General features: G+C 41.0%; 1 protein-coding gene across 5 annotated transcripts in view; it reads right to left on the bottom strand.

Moving 5' to 3' along the window:
• Positions 1–5,608: 5,608 nt before the first annotated feature.
• Positions 5,609–23,162, bottom strand: part of ADARB1 (adenosine deaminase RNA specific B1) — an 85,113-nt gene continuing 67,559 nt past the window's right edge. For all 5 annotated transcript variants that reach the window (XM_035332310.1, XM_035332309.1, XM_035332311.1 and 2 more), the window contains 3 exons: positions 19,003–19,184; positions 9,463–9,641; positions 5,609–8,704 (listed from right to left, as the gene is read on the bottom strand). In XM_035332310.1, the coding sequence (XP_035188201.1) occupies positions 8,528–8,704; positions 9,463–9,641; positions 19,003–19,184 (538 nt within the window). In that variant the 3' untranslated portion in view covers positions 5,609–8,527. The remainder of the gene's footprint in view (positions 8,705–9,462; positions 9,642–19,002; positions 19,185–23,162) is intronic.

Raw genomic sequence — 23,162 nt, 5'->3', positions numbered from 1 at the left:
ATGCATTAAGTCTTTTCTTCCCTTACCTCTTAGGGTCATCCTTTCCTTATACTCCCCGCCTCAGTCCTGTCCTCATGGTTGATATACACCATACTCCGTGTTAGCTAAAACCTGCAAAATCGACATGCTTTCCCTTGTTCCCTGTCTCAGTCTGAATGTGAGGGAGCACTTCTTTTCTGTGAGGGTGACAGAGCACTGGAACAGGCTGCCCGGAGAGGTTGTGGAGTCTCCTTCTCTGGAGATATTCAAATCTTTGGCCTCAGATACCAAAGTTGCAGAAAGCAATAAGGTTGTCTCTTGACCACCTTTTCTCCAAACTAGACAACCCAAGTGTCCTCAGCCACTCCTCATAGGGCATGCCTTCCAGCCCTTTAACAGCTTTGTTCACTTCCTCTGGATGCTTTCAACTATCTTAATAGCCTTTTTATATTGTGGATACCACAACTGCATAGCAATATTCAAGTTGGAGCTGCACCAATGCTAAATAAAGCAGGAGAATCACCTCTTTTGACCAGTTGGCTATGGTATGTTTAATGCACCCCAATATACAGACTTGCCCGTAGACTACAGGAATATCTGTGCACATGACAAAGGATGGGGAAGTGGCTGATCGTGGTTGATGGAAACATCTTGAATACTGTAGGACCTGAGTATGATACAAATGGTATGGAATAAGGGGTGGAGATTGTACTGGGTTTGGCTGGGATGGAGTAAATTCTCTTCACAGCAACCCATATGGTATTGTTTTAGATTTGTGACCAAACAATATTGAAAATACACCCATGTTTTAGCTGTTGCTGAGCAGTACTTGTATAACTTCAAGACCTCCGTTTCTCACTCTGCCCCTCCTCAGGTAGGCTGGGGGTGCACAAGAAGCTGGGAGGGGACAAAGCCAGAGCGGCTGACCCAAACCGACCAATGGTGTATTCCACACCATCCAATATCATCCAAAAAACAGCAGTGGGAGGTGGGCTTTCCAAAGTAGCCATTGTCTTGGGTCTGTAGGGGCTGCTGTTAGCTGGCTGGATTTGGGGACTGGCAGACGGCTGCTGGTGAGTGATTGCTTTTGCATCATCTGTTTTTCATTTTTAGCTTTTTCTCCTTCACTTTTTAAACTATCTGTATCTTGACCCATGAGATTTATCACTTCTTCCCTTCCAGTTCTCTCCCCCATGCTGCTGTTTGGAGGGTGAGTGAGCTAATCAACTTGCCTAAATAGTCATCAAGAAGTGTGTCCCAATCCCCCAGCCATCCGACAAGTACCACAGTCTGTGTCATGGCAAAGGCAATGGCCCTGCAGGGCATCTATGAGATCATAAAGTTTGAGGTGCATGTGGATAATCACACTATGAAAATGGCAGTGCTGTGCTCCAGGATCACATGCCCTTTGACACGCTTTGAGACATTGGCCACATCCTCATCAATAAAATCACAAGAGGACATAGAGCAAGTTGTAGAACAGAGGTAACCACATAACCTCTTACAATGGACATATCAGGAGACTGGAAATCTGTCCAGATTTTCTCCACAGAGAATTTACCTGAGTGGGATTTTCTTTCCCTCCTCTCAGCGTGCTGTAACCAGCAGTGACACCTCGCTGAGCTCAGGCAGCGAGTCAGTGTCCCATGGGCAGGGAGGGCAGCTCCCGCATCCAGAGCTTCCCATTTCCATCACATACAGGAGGTGGTAGACGAACCCTGGGCACTCCTGCATCCTCTATAAGGCGTTTCAGAAAATACCCAAATATGAAATTCATGCTTACCTCCCTTTCAGATCAAACTGGCAGCTTCAAAACATACCCCCCTTTCGTTTCCTTGATAGCTTCACAGGATGTAATCAAAATAACCATTTTAAGGATTTGCACAGTATTTTGTGACATTTCCCCTATTTGTTGCTGCCACTGCTGATACCAATATACAAAAATGATGAAACTTTGCAATTATGTAGCTCTTTGTATTTTCAAGTCTCTGTACAAACGTTAAACAAAGGTAGTACGTGGAACCATCGTTGTTGGGAATAATCAGTTGATGGATTGTGCTTCAGCTGCAACAGAAGGGTATGAGTAAGTGTGCTGTACAGAAAGCAAGAAAGCAGATGTAAAACGAGGCTTCATCTTCAAAGTTGGGATTATGATTGGAGACAAGTGTTAAGGACTGTATCTGACAGAGTTATTTAATATTCCTACACCAGTTAAGCAAAGCCTAATGGCTCCTTTCTATCACACAGGAAGATGAGGGAAGAATAACTGCTTAATGCAAATAATGTACGCCTATATATCTAGGCACAAATATATATTCAGACACACATTTGAACTTCAGTTTGTTAAAGACATCTCAGCCGAACTGCAACAAAAATGGTATTTGTATGGTAACAATGAAGATATTAAAAACTTTTTTAAAAACCCTGTGATGACTGACTACCAATCTTTCTCTCTGAAGATCGGAATTCTTCAAAATGTTGTACCTGACGAGGCCAGCTGCTTTCTGTACTGACCAAAACCACAGTTCTTAATTCCTCTTTTCTGGAATAACTAAAGAAAGTAGAAAGTAGATAATTTCTGCACTTCGTGCAGAATTTTGTGCTGTTGGCACGTTTAACAGCCGGTGTATTACCAGGCAACAGTACAGACCTTTGACAGCAAAGGTTCTGGAAACCACTGTAATGTTGACATGACACAGTGAGAAACTCAGACCCTATTTGCTCTCCATCAGCTTTGACAGACTCAGGATTTCAACCACTGCTATTTATTTTTTACAGCCCCCGTAGGTTTGCAATGTTCCTACAATATCTGTGCAACAGTAAAAACAACTGTTTTATCTGCACCGTAACGGATCAGGCATATGATGCTAACGGATATACTTCGGTAAACCAGGCCTTCATTTTTATCTAGTTGGGTATTCTGAGGACACCAACACCTGCCTAGTGATGAAATACCACACATCCTGCAGCCGTTGTGCTCAACCAGTGCCCCAGAGACTCAAGCAACCTTCTTCCCTGGTGGTCAGCTCAAAATTGCTTGCAAATACTCTGGACTGTTTGTTTCCGTAAAGCAACAGCAGCAAATCGGATGCATTATAAAATCATCAGATCTATGGGGGCCCAACTGTGCTGGGATGTCTCCAGGAAAGTTGGCCGGGAAACACCTGCTGCTGAACAGATAATTCATTTCGGCCCGTGCTCCCTCTGCGTTTCATCCGGAGGGCTATAGAGCAGAGAGCAGCAGGAAGCAGAAAGGAAACTCTCTGTGCACTGCTCACCCCCCATCATGGGGTCATCATGGGACCATTTCCGCTTTAGGAAGCAAACACACCTCTTTCTCCTCTTCTGAGATACTGATTCTGCAGCGACTGCAGCACATCAGACCAAGCCAGCTGCTACGGTGATTTCTACTCCATGCAAACGGTCACTGGCCCAGCAGGCCACAGTTCTACATGCAGAGTGAGATCAGAAGAAATGCTTTGCTCAACAAGCCACATGTTAAAAAGCACATGGCAGAACAATGGCAGTCACATGCCATCTTCCCAGGTGCCTGTTGAGACAGACACTATACTGCAAAGACACTCTTGCATGAAAGACTTGACGACAGAAAACAGCTCACCACCTGATCCCGAGCACAGGATTGCAGAAATCAGCCGTAGAGGTCTCGGTGCTGTCAGAGGCTCTGAGCCCTCGGCAGGACAGGGACCTAGCACAGGCTACTGCTCTGGTGTGCAGAAGGGACCTGCCCTGCACCAGGCCCCTCCTGGCCCCACGGCAGCAAGTCTGATGTCCCTCCCGAAAGCCATTTAATTTCTTTCAAAACCTGTGTCCACGTTACCTCTGGGTAAACCTCAGATAAATGCCAACTCCTCTCCAAGCACGAATGAAGAAGCAATCATTTAAACCCACCTGAAATCACTGGATATAGTAACCTTTAAAAAATAAAAATAGACACACGGTGATTCTGAGACAGGATAATTGTATTTTATGCATTTTATTTCTGTGGGTTCTTAGCTTTTAAATAACATCAGACATTTTTGTACTGACTATATACCTGAATTGCAGCTCTTCTCCCTCTTCAGTAAACTTTAACATAATTTTCATAGTGGACATTTTGTGACTGTAGAAATGCAAAGAATTCAAAGCACAGCTTCTCTGCAACTGTTACCCCACCAAACATTAAAGCTTAATTTAATGAATGTCAATAATAATTTTCAATATTTAGAAAACCACTGAAATTTAATTAATTTATTTTTTAATTACATGATGACCATGACCAGACAAGTCTTAGAATTGATTTTCTGTTCCTGGTAATGAAAGTGGTTGGTTATATTTTGAAAAGACAGCTTGGTTCCAAAAGGCAGTGCTACTCGTCTACGAGATGTGTGCTCTTCTTTGTGCTGCTACAAGCACTCTGAACTAACAGCTTTATTTTATACACATTTGCACTAAACACGATAATTTATTTATTTATTTGCTTATTTTATTTGGGTAGACAGCATTCTTAGAAATCACAGGCCTGGACTGATGAAATAAAAATACCAGTGAGCCAGTTCCTTGGATTTTCAGCTGTAAGGTATTTTAGATTTATAGGACATACAGAGTAATAACAGACAAAAATCTGCTCCTGAGTTTTCTATGCAGTAACCATTCATTAGGTGATTTCTCTAATATAAGGGAATATCAAAATTGTCAGCTGTACAGAAACCTCGTTGCTGTACATTCCTAAGTGCCACAAACACAGTACAGTTATCATCACTACCTACGTCACACAGGCAAATGTTTTGAGCATGAGAGCTATGGGAAATCCACACGGTTAGAGAAGAACAGGTGCTAACAAAGTCCTACACATACTAGCAGTAGGAAATAGTCTACACTTATTATCATGTCCTGAGTACCACCATGACCATTATTTCAAGTGTTACCTTTAGGCCCAAATCTTCTTAAATGATCCAGCAGAATGTATATATTTTAAACATCTATACTTAAAATGTCCTATTCTACTAACCTACAAACTTTATTGTAGCTAGACTGTCATCTGGAGAAAAACACCTTAAATTAAATTTCAAGTATTCTTCAACATTAAAGTTGTTACTGTTTATTTAAGTCCTCTGAAGATCCTGAGACAAACACTTATATTCACTCAAAAGTGAGGAGAAGGGAAAACAAAAACAAAACAAAACAATTTTTTTTTTTAAAAAAAAAAAAGCAGCTCCCAGAGTGGCACTGCAGACCTCTGCTTAGGCCAGCTCCCACCCACCCAGCCCACCCATCATAACAAAGCTTTTCAGAAAGACAGCTCAGCCTTCCAAAACATACACGAAAACAACAGCTATGAACAGAAAGGTCAACCACAAAATTTGGCAGCTGCTGGAAGCTGAATTGTCTTATCTTTTGTGATTTCTCAAAACTTTATACATCAGTATTCTTTCATGCTCAGTGATGGTGACTTATGAAGAATACAGGAGCATCAGCAATCACAACTCCACCTGGCACATGCCATAAGGGCATTGGGTGAATTGGGGACAGGACCGAGACTAGGGCAGCGTGACAAGTCACATCCTTGATGGGACTGAGGTCTTCTCTCACAACTTCTCACATATTAACTGCACAAAAAGGAACAAACAAATGAAGGAAGCCAAGCAGTATTTTATTGACTCCCACAAGACAGATATGGATTGCATACAACCCTGAAAAACTTCTTTCTTTTTAAAATCCTGGAATTATAAACAAGAGAACTCATTCCTTATAAATAACCTGACACCATTCCTTCATCAAAAGATTTTGGCATGGAACAGATTTCCTTTACAGTTTCATTTTCATCACTCATTTGAACAGCTTAAAAAACTATGTCTATAATAATACTTAAATATATTGCTTATATTTGTGACTTCATAAAAAAAATACTTTGAGCTAATACTTTCCTAGTCTTCAAAAAAACCCAAAGAGACATCAACTTTTCAATGAGTACTTCAGAAAGATGAGTAAAAATAATTTGCTTGAAATTATCAACAAACATTATTTATCAATAGACCAGGTCCCTTAAAAGTGTGTATTTCACTTAGTAACATTAATAATCCCAAGAAAATGTACACGGTGCAACTAGCTTTCCCTTGATACTGTATGGATGTATGCACATATTTATCTACAGCCACAAAGGAATTTCTGCAACGTTAATGAGACAGGACTGATCTCAAAGGTAAATGCCCAAGTGCTTGCAAAATCTGACCAAATACAAATAAATTACTTTTAGAGTAAGTTGGTCTGAGCCTTATTGGAATCATGTCTGCAAAAACGTAGTTTGTATTCAGAAACTGCTGCCCTTCTGCTCTGTGGGACTAGCACAGGTGTGACAACACTCCTGGTTTTAATGCAGAAACAGACAGGACAGCTCAGAGCTGCCAACAAGGCTAAACTTATGCAGTCTGTCTAATATGGTTCATAACATTTGTTCCACTGGCATCTGGAAAGGCAGTAACCTCTGGAAGCATCAGTCTTTTCTGAAGGGATCGCTAGACCACTGTGATTTACTTGCTTTCCTGCAGCAGTGCTCACTGTTATCCATAATACAATCAAAAATTCACTGATTGTTTCTCAACGCATTACTTCCAGCCACTAGCTGAGGGGCTTAAGCTAATGCACAAGTGATTATCAGGCCTGACCTTTTGAAGTTAAAAACAGGCTCCTACTCAAGCAATAACAAAGCAGCACATCTCCTCAGCATTCGTGATAGGTCAGAATTGGTTTTATACCAAAGTCTCCAATGGGCGAAGTAGCTGCTAACCCCCAGGAGACACTTGGTCTGAGGTACGTGTAACTTAAGTTACGACTGCATGAGACACAGGCTTTAGTCATGAGGCTGGCTGCAGGGATTCCTGTGCTTCACTTCACTTCTTCCGCAGATGTGCCAGCGTGACTCAGAGCTGGATCTCTGACCCAATGTGGGCCTAAAAATAAGTGTTAACTTGACTTCAAAGTATGGACCAGCCCACTGATCTGATGTCCAATGCAGCACAGGAAGGGCTGAGGGACAAGACCTATCAGCTGGAACAACGTTGCTGAAACACACTTGGCTTGGGTATTGTGTCACAAAGTCCTGTGTCACAAAACATGACCTTCATTGTTTGCAAAAGGATGACAGAGAATCACCAAGGGGCCTTCCAGAAAGCACATAGGATACTTGAATAGGTACAAGCCACAGGATGTGTTTGGACACAGACTGTGGGAGCAGAGAAATGACAGCAGGCATTCTCTAATCCACTCCTAAACATCATGTACTAAAAAGTGTTTTTAAAAGTGCCTTCTATACACCAGTTAATTAAACAGATCTCAAAATATTTCCCTTCTATCTTACATTTTTACATAAAGCTGAAGTGTCTACATCTTTACGAAAAACATGTAATAGTCAAAGCAAACAAAAGCACACTTAAGAGCAACTTACCTAATTAGTTTCATGAGAACCATCACACATGTAAAGGCAAAAGGCAATGAAATCTCAAAGAACACAACTTGGATGAAAGGAAATGTAACTCACAGGAAAGAAGTTTTAACAACTTTTTGTCCATACATGAGCTTTTCATTTCTTCTAGAAGAGAGCAATTAATACTTAGCGAGTGATTGTTTTTGGCAATTCAGGCTTAGTACCCTTAAAATGGAACAAATTTTCTTTTTCCTTTTTTTTTTTTAAGTGACATGTTATAGTTGTGATCATATCCTAATGAGTTTCTGGGATATACAAATCACCTACTTCTAAACAGATTAAACAGATTTCTGCACATTATAGACTAAACCTCTTAACTTACAAATAATTACTTTGTTGTTTCCAGTTTACAAGGGTAAAAAAAAAAAAAAAAAAAAAGACTTCACAATGTGTGTAAATGGAAGGTAAATGTATTTTTAAAAACAGAATAAAAAGCTGCATGTTAAAAACTGGATCACAGACTAATAAATACATACATCAAAGACATTAAATTTTCAGCAGCTGGTTTTAAAGAGCAAGGAAGTGGGGAAAAACTAGCTGTCCAGACTTCATTCTGGCTTTATGGTCTATATGCAGTTCAAAAACAAGTTAGAGGAGCAGTTGAATCAATCTTGTCACCTAATTTCTTTTTAAAAAATTAAGCTAATTCCTAAAAGTGTGGTGTAAAATCCAAATAAACTTTAATTTCTTCATGCACTTGATGACATTGAATTAAAAAAAAAATATTTTAACCCAGAAAAAATGAGTCATTGTATACTGTAAGGAGAGCCTTACTGCAAATTTTCTACAGTAAAAGTATTTCCAGAAATACACCAGAAATGACTTTCCCATAATAAAATGCACTATTATGTATCAGATTATCACTGAGTTTCAATACTTAGGCAAAATAAAAACAGCTATCATCAAGTTTCCTAAAAAATGGGAAAAACAAACAACAACAACAACAACAACAAAAAACCTCCAAAGAGTAAAAAGATGTTTTAACAGCTGTGGAGATGCCAGAAAGCAATGCTGGACACCAGGATTTCCAGAGCAGCTCCCTTTCCAAAGTGATGTGCAGTCTGTGAATCAGACAGTGAGAGAAAACTGATCCTGTTCTATGGGTTTCTCCACCCAGGCTCCAAGTCCTGCCTTCAGGAATGCTTTAAACAAACGCTCTTTGGCAGTTTGGTACTCAGTGGCTCCTTGCTTGGTTTCATGGTACAAGTTAGGCTTGAGAATCTTTGAGCGCAAGCTGGAGGAAAGCTGTGCAGATTAAAAAGACAAGAAGAAAGTGATCTATTCAACCAAACAGCTCAAGAGTAACCGAGTTATTAAAACACCTATTATTAAACAAGGTAATGAAGTACTAAACCAAACAGGCAAAGGCAGACGAGCTTAAAAAAACACTATATGCTTATCCTTCCAGCCATCATAACTCTGTATCTAGCCTCATCACACCTAACTGCATCTGCAGTTCTCCAGGCAAAGAGAAAAAGTGTGTCCCCCTGCAGAGCAGTACCACATCCAGAGAGGGGCACTCCTGACTTCACTTTTCAGTATTGCTGTGGTAGTTCCACCATAGGCAGCATGCCTTTTGCTTCTTCCGGATTACCAACATCCTAGCAGAAGAAGACTAGACACTGAAAAGGCATTAATGGATACTTTCTTGTATCTTTTCTTCCTAAGACAGTACAGCGTGAAATCTAAGTTGGTTTGATTTCAGTGAAAATGGGATTATATTTCCAAACAAATTAAAATAAGTTCAAATGAGTTAGCACCCTTTGTTTTTACTTCACTATAACAAAAGATTATCAGACCCTTGCATGCATTTTGTACCAGGTATTATAAGATAAAAAAATAATCTAAATAAATGTTTTGTTTTCTATTGCTACATAGACTGGTAGCTAATGTAAGTTTTAAGCTCAGTTTAAGACAGGCTCATAAAGTGGCTTCTAAATACAGAAAGTAGCACATGAATACACCATTTAGAAGTGAAACATCTTGTACTTTGGTATATGTACCTTTGCATGAATACGCATCCAGCGGCTGTACAAAGCATGTTTACAAAGGCGAGATGCACGACCCATTTCATCTTTGCCAGTTGTAGCATTAATAACTTCAAGACAAGTGTCTCCTACTGTCCAGTTTACACTGAAGTTTGGTGCTTTCCCTGGCTGGCGTGCTTCTGCATTGCTAATACCTGAAAGAAGAGAGATATTTAATGACAACAATAAATACTGACTCTTGATGATCATTCGTATTGGGTAGTAACCAATATATGACTTAAATCACTAGGCGTTCTTACAAGTGATTCTTCTACTGAGAACATTCTCCTGCAGATTTTTCACTGAATCATGGAGATACTGCCATGCATATTTCACTTTCGTTGTGGCTAAAAATGGTCTTTCACTGTCATTCCTAGCTGGGCAAGCATACATCACTGGAGCTGTGAGAAACCAGCTTCCTCCGTGGAGACTGTGGAGAGAGGTCTGTGACACAGTTCCATGTGGACAGTGATATTAGCACCTTACTGCACTGTCCTGGTTTTGGGTGGGATAGAGTTAATTTTCTACACAATAGCTGGTATGGTGCTGCATTTGGGATTCAGGATGAAGATAACATTGGTAACACACCAATGCTGTCAGTTGCGCTGAGCAGTGCTTACACAGAGTCAAGGTTTTGGAATTCACCCCTGAACAAGTGCAGAATCCAGAAAGCTAAGAGTGTTTTAAATTGCTCCAGTGCCCACTAGGCAGTTTTCCAGACAGAGTAGATAGGATGATCTTACTTCTGACCTTAATGACGGGATGTCTGATTCGCGTTTACACAAAGCAAGTAACGAATTCAAACACAATGACCAGGACTAGAGGGGCCCTGTCTCCAGCCAGGCAGAGAAAAGGGACAACTGGATTTACTGGACTGTGTGGATCCGATGGCCTGGCACATCAGACCCACAGGACTACAAGGCTCTAGCAGACACCTGTGCACACTGCACCCTAATGCCACCAAGCTACAAAGGGGCAGAACCCATCTGTATTTCTGGAGTGACAGGGGGATCCTAACAGCCAGCTGTACTGGAGGCCGAAGTGAGCCTAACAGGGAATAAGGGGCAAGAACAGCCCATTGTGACTGGCCCAGAGGTTCCATACATCCTTGGCACAGACTGCCTCAGGAGAGGGTACTCCAAGGACCCAGAAGGGCACCAGTGGGCTTTTGGTTTAGCTGCCTTGGAGACAGCATCCTAGTTTTGGCTGGGATAGAGTTAATTTTCTTCCTAGTAGCTGGTATGTTGCTATGTTTTGGATTTAGGACGAAAACAATGCTGGTAGCAGCCTGGTGTCTTAGTTGTTGCTGAGCAGTGCTTACACAGAGGCAAGGGTTTTTCAGCTTCTTGTGCTGCCCTACCAGCAAGGAGGCTAGGGGTGCACAGGAATCGAGGAGGGGACAGGGCCAGGACAGCTGGCCCAGACTGGCCAGAGGGATGTCCCATACCATACGGCATCATGCTGAACAATAAAACTGTGGGGAGCTGGCTGGGAGGAACTGACATTGCTCGGGGTTCAGCTGGGCATCAGTCAGCTGATGGTGAGCAATTGTTTTGTGCATTTTTTCCTTTCTTTCCTATTAAACTGTCCCTATCTTAGCCCATTAGTTTATGTATTTTTATCTTTTTCAGTTGTCTCCCCCATCCCACTGAGGGGGAGCGAGCAAGTGGCCGTGTGGCACTTAGCTGCCTGCTGGGTTAAACTACAACACACTTGCATCTCAGGTCTGCTATGCAGGACAAACTGATGAAGGAGCTATTACCCTGTTGATAACTACGAAGCAGAAAAAATGTTGCTATGCTCCTGCACAAGAAACCACTGCCCTCAAAGCCCAGTCAGTAGCAGCACTAGCTGAGTATAGGACAGGGCAGATAAAAGTTTTGACAGCTCTGTCTGATTAACTCCTTTTCACTCTGCTACTGTAAACGTTTAGTTGTGTTTCACTTCTCATTTCAAAACAAGTATAAGACTATGAACCCCAGTCATGTCAGCACAATTATCATTCAGCAACTTGGGACTGCAGTCTTATTGGAGAAGTCATCCTTATTTAGAAGTCCCAACAATGTGCTTTTCTATGTTCCCTTGTAAAAATGGAGGTAGGTCAGCACAGTGGTATGAGATGACAAGATGTCTTGCCAATCAAGACCTGCAGGCATCTACATTTCAAAAACTGTTGAGCCTATTTCATGAAAAGCTACCATTATTTCTACATAAACCCAACTGCCTTAAAAAGGTAGTTTGATGCTGTTTCTGTAAATGTTTCTAAATGTGTAAATAAGCGCCTGAAAGAAAAGCTGGGAACCAGCAACACGTGACTTTCTTTGTTAAACCTTCCTCCTTCCAGGCTATGGGAAGAAGAGAGCATCAGGGGAGTCTGACCGAACTCTTGTCACTCTTCAGCAGAGGATGTCCGATGTGATAGCACCTCCTTCTTACCAACTAGACAGGGACAAGGACGTGACTAGCACGGGCAGAGGCACAGATGTTGTGGGCACCCAAGTTACACGGAGTGAGCCCCAACCTCAACATCCTGTGCAGAAAGCCAAAAACAACAGACATTTGAGTCTTTCAGCATAAATCTGGTTGTGATTCAGCTGCCTCCCCATTTTACATGCTCATTGCTACTTAATACACCCAGAAATGGTGATCTGCAGGGCTCAAGTGCTCAGATCATTTCGCTCAGATGTTAGATTTTGCAACATCTGTCAAAGATGGCTTTCTGGAAGTCTAATCTAAGTGTGAAAAGAGGCTGGCGACCAGCCCAGGCTGCCAAAGGCAGGATTTATTCCCCCCACAGCAGCCCAATGCTGCAGAAATGCACCACATATATTACCACAGTACTGTGCTTAAAGATTATGACAGCCACTGCAATCCATACACAGCCCACCTCCCACACACGTATCAGCACCACTCCAGCACTCCCCCCAGCACAGCAAGTGGTTCGGGCTGTGCACTACAGAAATGCTGTGCAGCACGGTGGCTTTGATCCAGCAGACCTCACAGACATTACAGGGGTGGCAAAACTTGGGATGTCTCATCAGAGAACAAACACATGCATTTGTGTTTGTTTTTTTTTTTCTTTTTTCCTTTCTAATAAAGATCCCATTTTTACTTTAACACAAGCATATTCCAAATGTACTCTGAGATCTCAGTCTCTGCTAGGTTTTACACCTAATAAAATCTAGTAAATTTGTATGAATTCAATATAAGTATTGCAGCAAGATGCATTTCTTGCTGATATTTGAAATACAACCTAACAAATTAAACCAACCTAAGAGGCAGATGAGCATAGGACTTGCTCACTTGGCCCTGGTCTTACAATGCCTGTGAGTAAAACACCCACTTGCGGGGTGCAGAGCTGAGAGCTGAGCACGCACAAAAGCTACAAGGTCTTTAGATCTTGAATGACATGGCAAAATTCAGTTTGCTTACTATAACCAATTCCTCATTTACTAAATAAACATTTTAAAATACCAATCATATTGAATTTCCAGATGTCATATTTTTATGCTTGGCTTATGTCAACCTCATCACTATGACTGATTACCTGTACATCACATGAGTAAATAATAAGCAGCAGTGTCACCATTCCACATTTTCTTAAAAAAAAAAAAAAAAAAAAAAAAAAAAAGAAAAAAGAAAATTGGAACGAAAAATTCCTAAAGAGTTATTCTCTGATTTCTTTTAGGAAAGGTTGTCAAAACTTCTGCTGTCTTTCTGAGTGGCTTTGTGCATCATGTCCTCAAAACTGCAGATGATACCTTTATTGATGATTTGGATGAGGGAATTGAGTGTACCCTCACTAAGTTTGCAGAGGACACCAAGCTGGGGGGAAGTGTTGATCTGCCGGAGGGTAGGAAGGCCCCGCAGAGGGACCTGGACAGCATTGGTCGATGGGCAGAGGCCAGTGGGGTGAGGTTCAACATGGCTAAGTGCTGGGTCCTGCACTTTGGCCACAACAACCCCATGCAGCGCTACAGGCTTGGGGCGGAGTGGCTCAAAAGCTGTGCAGACGAAAAGGACCTGGGAGTGCTGATTGATGCTCTCCTGAACACGAGCTGGCAGTGTGCCCAGGTGGCCAAGAAGGCCAACAGCATCCTGGCTTGTATCAGGAGCAGTGTAGCCAGCAGGACCAGGGAGGTGATCATCCCCTGTACTCTGCTCTGGTGAGGCTGCACCTCAAGTACTGTGTTCAGTTTTGGCCCCTCACTACAGGAAGGACATGGAGGCCCTGGAATGTGTCCAGAGAAGGACAACAAAGCTGGTGAAGGGCCTGGAACACAAGTCCTGTGAGGAATGGCTGAGGGAACTGGGGTTGTTTGGTCTGGGGAAGAGGAGTCTCGGGGGAAACCTTATTGCTCTCTGCAACTACCTGAAAGGAAGGTGTGGGGAGCTGGGGGTCGGCCTCTTCTCACAGGGAACTAGTGATAGGACTAGAGGAAATGGCCTCAAGTTGCACCAGGGGAGGTTTGGGTTGGAAATAGAGACATTTCTCCTCAGAAAGAGCAGTCAGGCATTGGAATGGGTTGCCCAGGGAAGTGGTGGCATCACTGTCCCTGAGGGTGTTTAAGGAGAGGTTGGACATGGTGCTTAGGGACATTGTATAGTGGGTGATATTGGGATTAGGTTGATGGTTGGACCAGATGATCTTGGAGGTTTTGTCCAACCTTAATGGTTCTATGATAATGCACAACACAACTCATCCTGCACCATTAAAGTCCAAATGCTGCATAGCAAGCAAACCCTGCCACAGAGTGGCACCCAACAGAAGGTCTGCACCTAAAGACCTATCAGCTCTAGGCATACACAAAAGGAATCTCAACTCTGACTCTCCATAAACATATAAATTCAAAGTTTTTTTGTGAAGCTTATGTGAAACAGACCCATTTACTTAATATAGCATACTGATGAACTTGTTAATCTAAAAACTTTTTATCAAAGCTACTGAGGCAAAAGGGCTAAAAAATTGCCACCTCATGACAAATAGGTCAGTCAGTTATATTTTTTATTTAGCTTAAAAATATCTGTACTATTACCTATGCTTGTTTCATATACTACTGACCAAGTACAGTGATCTGATATGGTTCTAGTATTGCAAAAAGATGCCTTGCCCCTTTTCTTGTTAGTATGGAAGAGCACTTTATTTAAGAAGAATTAAATAAGAAAAATCTGTTGCCCAATGTTTTTCCTCTAGTGAATGACTCCCTCCCCAGACCAATATATCTAGGCTGTGTACAACTCTTTCAGCAAATACTGGATATAAATTACACTTCTCTACCAGCTTACTCATGCTCTTTCCACACTCACATGGCAGAGGTTGTTCACTGAGGGGGTGGCTGGGCACTGGAACCAGCTCTCCAAGGCACTGGTCACAGCACTGAGCCTGCTGGATGGAGTTCAAGAAGTGCTTGGACAAAGCTTTCAGACATAGGGCCTGATTTTAAGGAAGTCTTGTGTGGAGCCAGGAGCTTGGACTTGATGATCCTTGCTCCTTCCAACTTTATATGTTCTATTTAAGAAACATGCTGCAAACCAACTTTAATGGTAATTAAATTTAATAATGGTACTGTAAGCAAGGGAAAGACTTCTAGATGAAGATATAAATACAACTTTCTCTTATGTGTATAGGTACTAGCAATCGATTCAAAACACCACTAAATTTTGTTGTCAAGCTGTTGGTTGGACTTCATAATCTTGAAGGTCTTTTCTAAACTAAATGGTTCTATGATTTTGAATATTCAGTTCTATCAAAAGGTCAGGTCACTAATCAACAGTAATAAATGGAGCAATGTGAATGCAAGAAATTATTACTGAAGGAATACAGAACAAAATAGAGTACCATATAAATAATTACTGCTACCTTACCTTGAGTATCATGTGCTGCTCTGGTTTTGCAAGCCTAAAAATGTGATTGTAAAATGGAAGAGATGACCCTTGCATGGAATATTTTCCGTGCAAGAAAAAACAAAGTGCACTAAGACTTTCTAGTCTGGAAAAGATAGGACTTAGTGGGAATACCACAGTGGTAAAGAGATCTGAGCACCAAGACAAAGGCAACATGGAACAACTGCTACCTATATGGTACACGGTGTACCCGAATCATACAGAGCACTAAAGAACATCTAATTAAATTAGCAAAAAGTAACCGCTATTGCAAAAGTCTTTAAAAACACTATGGCCTTCGTTCCTAAAGAAGGTTGTGGAAACTAAGAAGTTTACAGCAATTCATAAAACTGGAACAGGGATTCATGAATTAAAAAAAAAATCTATTAAGGGTTCTTAAACACAAAGACTAGCTCAGGAAGTCTCCGATTCACAGATTACTGATGCAATTCTCAGGAGGTATCTGCAGAGGTATACCGTTTTCTTCTGTTTTATCACTGCCTGTTTTATCACTGCCTGCCTGTGGGAGAAGAATACTGGGCTAGATTAATCTTACCTTAACATCTTAGTCTTACTTAAGACAACTCTCATGCTGGTGACAAGATAATCAGTAGATGTGATACTGCTCCTGGATTTTTCATCCAAGAAATGAAACAGGGGAAATACCTGTCAACCATACCATAAGAACAGGTCAAAAAACACCAACAACTTAATTTCTGACAATGTTCTGCTAAAAGATGGGAAACTCCACTGAAACTAAAGCATAAGAAACTATTAACTGACCAGACATCAAAACATGGAAAACTTTGGCTGAAATAATATAATCACAGCTAAGAAAAAATGGATTATCCAGAAAAACCAGGCACAAGGGCAGTGTTCATTGCTGAGTTTAGTAGATATTGCTGACAGGAGAGCATGAGGGATGTCTGGGACTACCCTGCCATCAGCTTTAAAAACATTACCCTCGCAGGTGCCATTAGCCCAGCTCCCTGAAGCTGAGATATCTTAGCACATGAGCTCCACAGACAGGAACCATAAACATGCACAACCTGATGAAATCATTTTCACACATTTTCACACTTTTTATATGTGCAATGGACTTCCTTTTGCGTTGAATGATGATTTCTCTCTAGGATATTCAAGGACAGATTCTCTAAATGGAGCATTTGCTTTGTTGCTCTACTTCTGTGCCAGGTTAACTTCTTCGTGCCTATCTTCAAAAACTGGCTCCAAAAAGCCTTAGCAGGTCATCCTGCAGACTGGTACCTTTTTTTATTGGCAGATTTATACGATCACCCTCATTTTATTTGAATGAGGAATCGTTTCCTTTTCAGACTATTCAGAAATTCACAAGATTTTAACCTGTCATCTCCCAGCTGAAATGACCAGTTCTCAGTGAGAGCTCACATGCCCTCTGTGCTGTGGTGCTAAAGGCACTCTGAAAGGCTGGGTACTGCAACCACGGTTCCCAAGAGTTGATACAGGGAAAGAACTTTCTACAAACGAGGGTTTCCCACACGCCTAACTGGAAAACAGCTGCTCCGTTACGCATGCTCCCACTTAACTTGCTGGGAAAGGGATGTATAAGTAGAAAGTATCCTATGAAGAAAGAAAGAACATTTGATGAAAATACAATTTGCACCAATAGAGTAGATAAAAATAGCTCTGTCCAGCTTCATCTTACTACAATTGGCCCTGCAGACATAAAAGTTGTTTTATGAACAGCTTTTATAGTGTTTTCTCAGCTAAATAGGTGAGAAACAGTGGGGAAAGACATAATACCATAACTGAGCAGCCATTTATTTTAGTTCATTCCTCTGTTAGAAATGAGAAACGATAGCACAGTTGTGTGTGTGGTATAAGGGGGAACTCAGAACTGGGGAGAGCTGTTCCTGTGGCATGTACTGCAGATAAGAACACGGTGTCAAGTAAGTGAATCAAAGAGTAGATGTGTAGCTACACAAATGTCCCAGCTGAATCCAACAGTGTGGATCAGAAAAGTAGCTTTCAAGACTAATCCATTTGAAGGAAATTCATCACGGTAATTCTCCTCCGTCCTTCACCTCAAACAACCTTCGTGTACATTTTGAGACATGCATTTTCATAAAAACTCAACAGCTGAGAACATTTCCGAACACTCTTTACTGATTGGTGATTTCTGGATGAACTGTTTAAACAGATGGTGCTATTTCATGGCAAATAGATGGTAACAGTATTTCAGGAAGATGATTTTTAAGAAGCCAAGGTGCTATTATATGATGTGAAAAGGACAACAGAAGCTGCTCCCACCATGCTGTCTCAAAGAGTTTATAAAAATTCCCAGAAATCAGACAGCAACAGTCCATACATCAGCTACTAAGCCAATACAACAATCAAATATTAGGTATTGTGAGTGTTGGCACTATTACTTATTTGCCACTATAAGGATGAATATGTCACAATACTTTAGTACATCCTGGTTCAGGGAATCCTTATTAATTATTTCTTTCTTTCTTTTTTTTTTTTTTAAAAAAAAAAAAAGCTGGTTGTTTGATACGCCTTCTTCCCCCCACACTCTCTATACTTATTTTTAGCATTCACGTCAAGCTTTAAACATCCTTTAAAATACTGATCTTTTTTTTTTTTTTTTTTTTTTTTTCCCCTGGAAAATAAACAGGCATGCCAAAAGCCAAGCTCTACAGAACAAAGCAATGCACACAATGATAGGTAATGTAAGAGATTTCAGTTTTAAAGCTTTTACAGCTTCTACTGCAACTAGCAGTTTTAGAAATTTTTAAGATACTTCAGAACTTTCTTTTTAAGTCATGGCTTAATTTGAAGTTACGACATGTTAATTCAAATAGTGCCAGTCCTCTTAGCCCCATTGGAGTCTAGGATCAGTGCAATGCTAAAGAACAACACTTAAAAATCTCAACAGCAGCTGCTAATTACTTGCTAGGGCTTACTGTATTGCTGTCTGTCAGCTAATACTTAATATTATATTAAAAGTATTTCTGAGGGACGTGCCACCAGAATTTGAATACAGCACTTGTGCATTAACACAATGCACAATGTGGAAGTGAAAATAATGTGATAATTGAGACATGCAAACTATCTGGGTGCCATGCTAATTAAAGCTAATGCTGCATCCAACAGAACGATGACGAAAGAAAACACAACCAGTAGCATCTGAAACATTCTTTCCATTCATTTTTAGCTGGTTACTGGTCTAGAGACTGTGAGCCAAACACATGTATTTTGTCATGCTGATAAATGATGCAGCAATTCAATAAATATTTGCAAGGGCAGGAGAAGTGCTAGTGAGAGCTAACACGCTATCCCATGGATGATAAGAGGTTTCACTAAACCTTCAGCTTGCCTCACATATTGCTAAGGTACACTCTAGACAGCAATTACATGAAACTGCATCCAGTTCATACCCCAGCTCTTTTTGGCACCCTTTAGCTAATGAAAGGTTCTTGATAGATATTTCTGTCTAAATAACTATATTAGGCTTAGCCAGTATCTTCTGTGTTGTAACCAAAAAGCAATTTACCCACAGTACATAATTTGCAAGGTTTTGAGAACTGCAAAATCACATTGCTACTGGAACAGACTTAGTTACCGGTACAGCCTTCTCCATTAGATACTTGCCACTAAGTAAAGGTCTGTTGAGTGTATAAAGAGGTGGTAGATCTTCTATCTCTGCTATCCTCTGGTATACGGCTCTGGATAGATGATCCCCATGATATAAACTCCCCAAGATGATGCTAGAGAAGTAAATTGGCTCCACAAAGAGGCTAAGTAAGGCTCCTTGAATACCCAATACGTTCCACCTAAGAGGGAGGGAAAAACAAAACAAAACAAAACAAAAACAAAAAAAAACTTTCTTTTTAATGGAACAAGTAACATCTGCCAGACATAACAGCAGTTAATTACAATGGACCAGACGTTCAACCTTTCCTCTCTTGAGCAGAACATGGCTATGGTAACATAGCTGTGACACCTGCTGGAATTTCAGAGACCGGTTTGTGGGAAGCTCAGCAAAATCCTGAGCAAGGCAACCAAGAGGTCTACTGTCAGCATCCACTTCAGGAGCAGATTCCATAACTTCACTTCCCCTCTATAGTGCCTGGTGATACATTTTGCAGCACCCTAATGTCAGAGATGGACAGGATCATTCAAACAGAGAAAGCCAAACTGTGAGATCCTTAATCAGAAACAGTAGCTGATGCCTCCAAAATACATGCGGCAGTGGGTAAACCATCATCCTGACAACACAGGGATTGTGTCTGCAAGACCTCAGTACCTCATCACCTTCGTAGAAAGTTTGTTCTTTACATCTTAACCAGACTGTCCACATCCTGCTGCCAGAAAGAATATTTGTAGTTGCCTGCAATATTTGTGGGCGGGGGAACGTCATCTCCAGGTAGTCTCTGCTTACTTTAGCTGCTTCACAGATTCCAGCCATAAATCCCTGTCTGCACCATTGTGACCCACAGTCGAACAGGTCCAGTAGCAGGAATCTAGCATGCATAGCAGCAAAATACTGAAGAGATTTTGTATCTGTGTTCATTTAATCAAGTTTTGGCTCTCAATCCATATGTGACGATCATACAAAACCCATATGGAACACCTTTTAAAATCTCAAAGTCTCCTGTAGAGTATTTCCACTAACCTCTTTTCTGAAGTATACTTGCAAACAATTTGTCACTATTAAAATAGTGTATCTGAGTACAACTGCAACTCCCAAACTGAGTACCCAAGCAGAAGGAAAATTTAGTTTGGTGCTTGAATAAAAATAAATATAAAAACAGCACAATGGAAGCTGTTGTGCTCATGTGAAATGGTTGTCCTTATTAAAACACACAGCCTAGTATGAGATGCAAGGATCCCCTAAGAAAGGAGGGAACTCTGATTGTATTAAAAGTGTTTCTTGCACCTTGTGCTGGGATGGCATGGCTATATATCATCAGTTCAGGCTAGAAACTGTATAGCACAACTGCTTCTCTACTGTGAAAAAATGAACTATATGTTCTTTGGCTACAGGTCTCGCAAAATTTTGAAGAAAGGGTAAAACAAAAATTGCAGTCCGAGGAAACAATTTATTTGCATATCTTTACTGAGGGTAAAAATTGAGGCAGTATGGATTAGCTTACTCACCTGTCATTAAAAAGATGGCCCTAGTGTATGAATAAAAATACTAACAAAAAGTAAGGTATCTATTACATTATATAATGGCCTATTTTGTATGACAGTGAAAATGCCATGAACAGCCAAACATAAGGTTAAAGGTATCAACTGAAAATTATTGCCTCCCAGTACCAAGATGACTTTCTAAGGACTTTGCCTTGACTAGAATTTTGTAAGCACAAAGGTACGTTAATTGCCAAATAGATCACAATAGTGTTTTCTTGTTATTTGCAGTATTACCTACATGCAGGATAGAGAAGGATATGGACTACTACAGACAGATAATATTATGGAAGAAACATTTGGAAAGAATCCAAGAGTAATCGTAGCAAATTGGGTTCTTACAATTGTATCTGAAACTTACACACAAATTAAGCTTCCTTAGCTTAGGCACATTACATCTTATTTTTCTTCAACAGTACTTGAGTGATGGATGGAAATCTTAAAAAAAGCCAGAGTATTCCTCTGGCAAGCCATGGCTCCCTAAATAAAACCTTTGCTAGACCCCTTTTTTCCTTGTTTCCACATCGGTTTTATAACACAGAAACAAACCTTTCTGCTGCAATGCATGCTGCAGCAGAGTGGACGCAGACCCTGGCCATGGCACAGTGCTCAGGTAGGAACATTTGATGGCTCTAGAATGTGATAATGGAAGAAACATCTCCAATCACTAATTCAGCAGTTGAAATCACTTCTGCAACAGCCATGGGCAAAAACGCAGTACTCCTGCATAAAATGACTTGATCTTCGGTTCATATCTTACTGTGCAGATCACAGAGCATATTGGACCCAGGCAATAACTTTTCTCACCACTAAAACAAGAAAATGGCACCACATTTGCAACAACAACAGAAATGCACTAAAGCACAAGATTAGGCAGAACGCTGGACTGCTGCATTATGTCAAAGGCAATACTGAAATGCCTAAGGTACAGTTCACAGAGAAGAGTTTGCTGAAGGGGAAGAGAGCCTCAGTAGGCAGAGAGACATCCTCCAGTGTAAAACTTTACACTGGAAAAATCTGTCTAGCTGAGCATAAAACCAGTGCCTCTGATGACATATTCTGATAAACTTCATATGATATTCTGAATGTTCAGATTTTAAGTTACCACAAGAATCAAGAGATTTTCTTTCACAAGGTTTATAAAATTTCAAACCAAAATTAATGTTTTAAATAACAGCTTTTATGTTGCTGCAAACCACGAGCCACAGGATTTAGTTCTAGACTAACACTTAAAAACGGGTGCCTCTATTTGAGTTGTGTGTCTTGATCTCATTACAGTTAATGGTGATTTATTCAGTACCTGAGTAAGATTGCGCTGGCCAGATCTCCACCAGTGAGACAGCTGTCTAATGCAAGGGGAGGTGGGGCACCTTGTGCGGACAGGGATACCCACAGCTGAGCACCAGCCAAGGCTCAGCAGCATGCAATATCCCCTTCACCTTCAGCTCTGCAAGTGATACACAATGCACGGAAAGGCAACCTGATGTGATGCCAGTGTGTTCAAACATAAGCTTTTTTATTTGTCTTAACCTGATTCTCTTCACTTCTGAGCAGCTTTTCATGACACAGTCACCAAGTAGTTTGCTTCCCTCTCTACCAGGGCCTCAATGAGCTGGTATATAACCACTACCGTGGTGTTTGATAGGGCAAAAAAATATATATTCTAAAGCTCTTCTAGTAACAGTTAGGAAAGTACTTAAGCATAAGAAAGTAAACAAAAGCTACATATCAAAACCATAGCTCTCTGTTTTCCTTCGGTGGAATAGCTGACATATCACAGTGGCCCTAACTAGCACCTGGATTAAGAATTGCTGTGCTCCCATCACCACACAGCTGATGCTGATTTTCTGGGACAAGAAAATAGAAATGATAAGTTTATCCATCAATCTGGCCACTGAGCAGCTCAAACCTAAAAAGCATAGGGAGGATTACAGACAAAGGATGCTGTAATCTGTAGCATGTTGTACTCCATCATTCCCCCAGGACTAAGTCTAATTGAAGAGGACTCTGCATATCACAACCTTGATCCTCCTCAGTCTTCTAATTTAATTGCTTGTATGGCTCTCCATAAAGTCAGTGACATGATTCAAGTTTTATATATATCTATATCTGTATTCTGAAAAAGGGGCAGGTAGAGAGAGCTGCTTGCCACTGGAAAGGTCAGAACATAAAAAGCACCATCAGGTGCTGCCCCTGCATTGTGCCTTGCCAGAGCTATGCTGTAAGTCACAGCACTGACCTTGTATTTTGAAAATGCAGTTTCTCTTATCTGGTTTACAGCACAGCTCCAAAAACAACTGCACTGCGAGTGGCAGTGCCTCTCCCTGCAGTACACAGGGAGAATGCAGCAGCTAGTCATGGGTAATGTTAATCTCCTAAAAAAATTCAGTGATCTGAAAAAATTCAGTTGCGAATCAAAAATTACACCAATTAGAAAATGCTGCTGAGTTGTCTCCTTGGGAGCATAGCTCAGGCTACTTTGTGTCCACACTTCGCTTTACGGCTTAGAATTCCCCAGGCACACTTAGGTACAAAATAAGACCAAAAGACCAAATGTTTGCTATCATCAAGATTTTGCCATGTCCTCTACCTCATCTAAGAAGTAACCTAGTACACAG

Source organism: Oxyura jamaicensis, chromosome 7 (assembly GCF_011077185.1).
Source record: "Oxyura jamaicensis isolate SHBP4307 breed ruddy duck chromosome 7, BPBGC_Ojam_1.0, whole genome shotgun sequence".
Lineage (NCBI taxonomy): Eukaryota > Metazoa > Chordata > Aves > Anseriformes > Anatidae > Oxyura > Oxyura jamaicensis.
The sequence above is the reverse complement of the archived record's forward strand: the minus strand, read 5'-3'. Positions and strand labels throughout refer to the sequence as shown.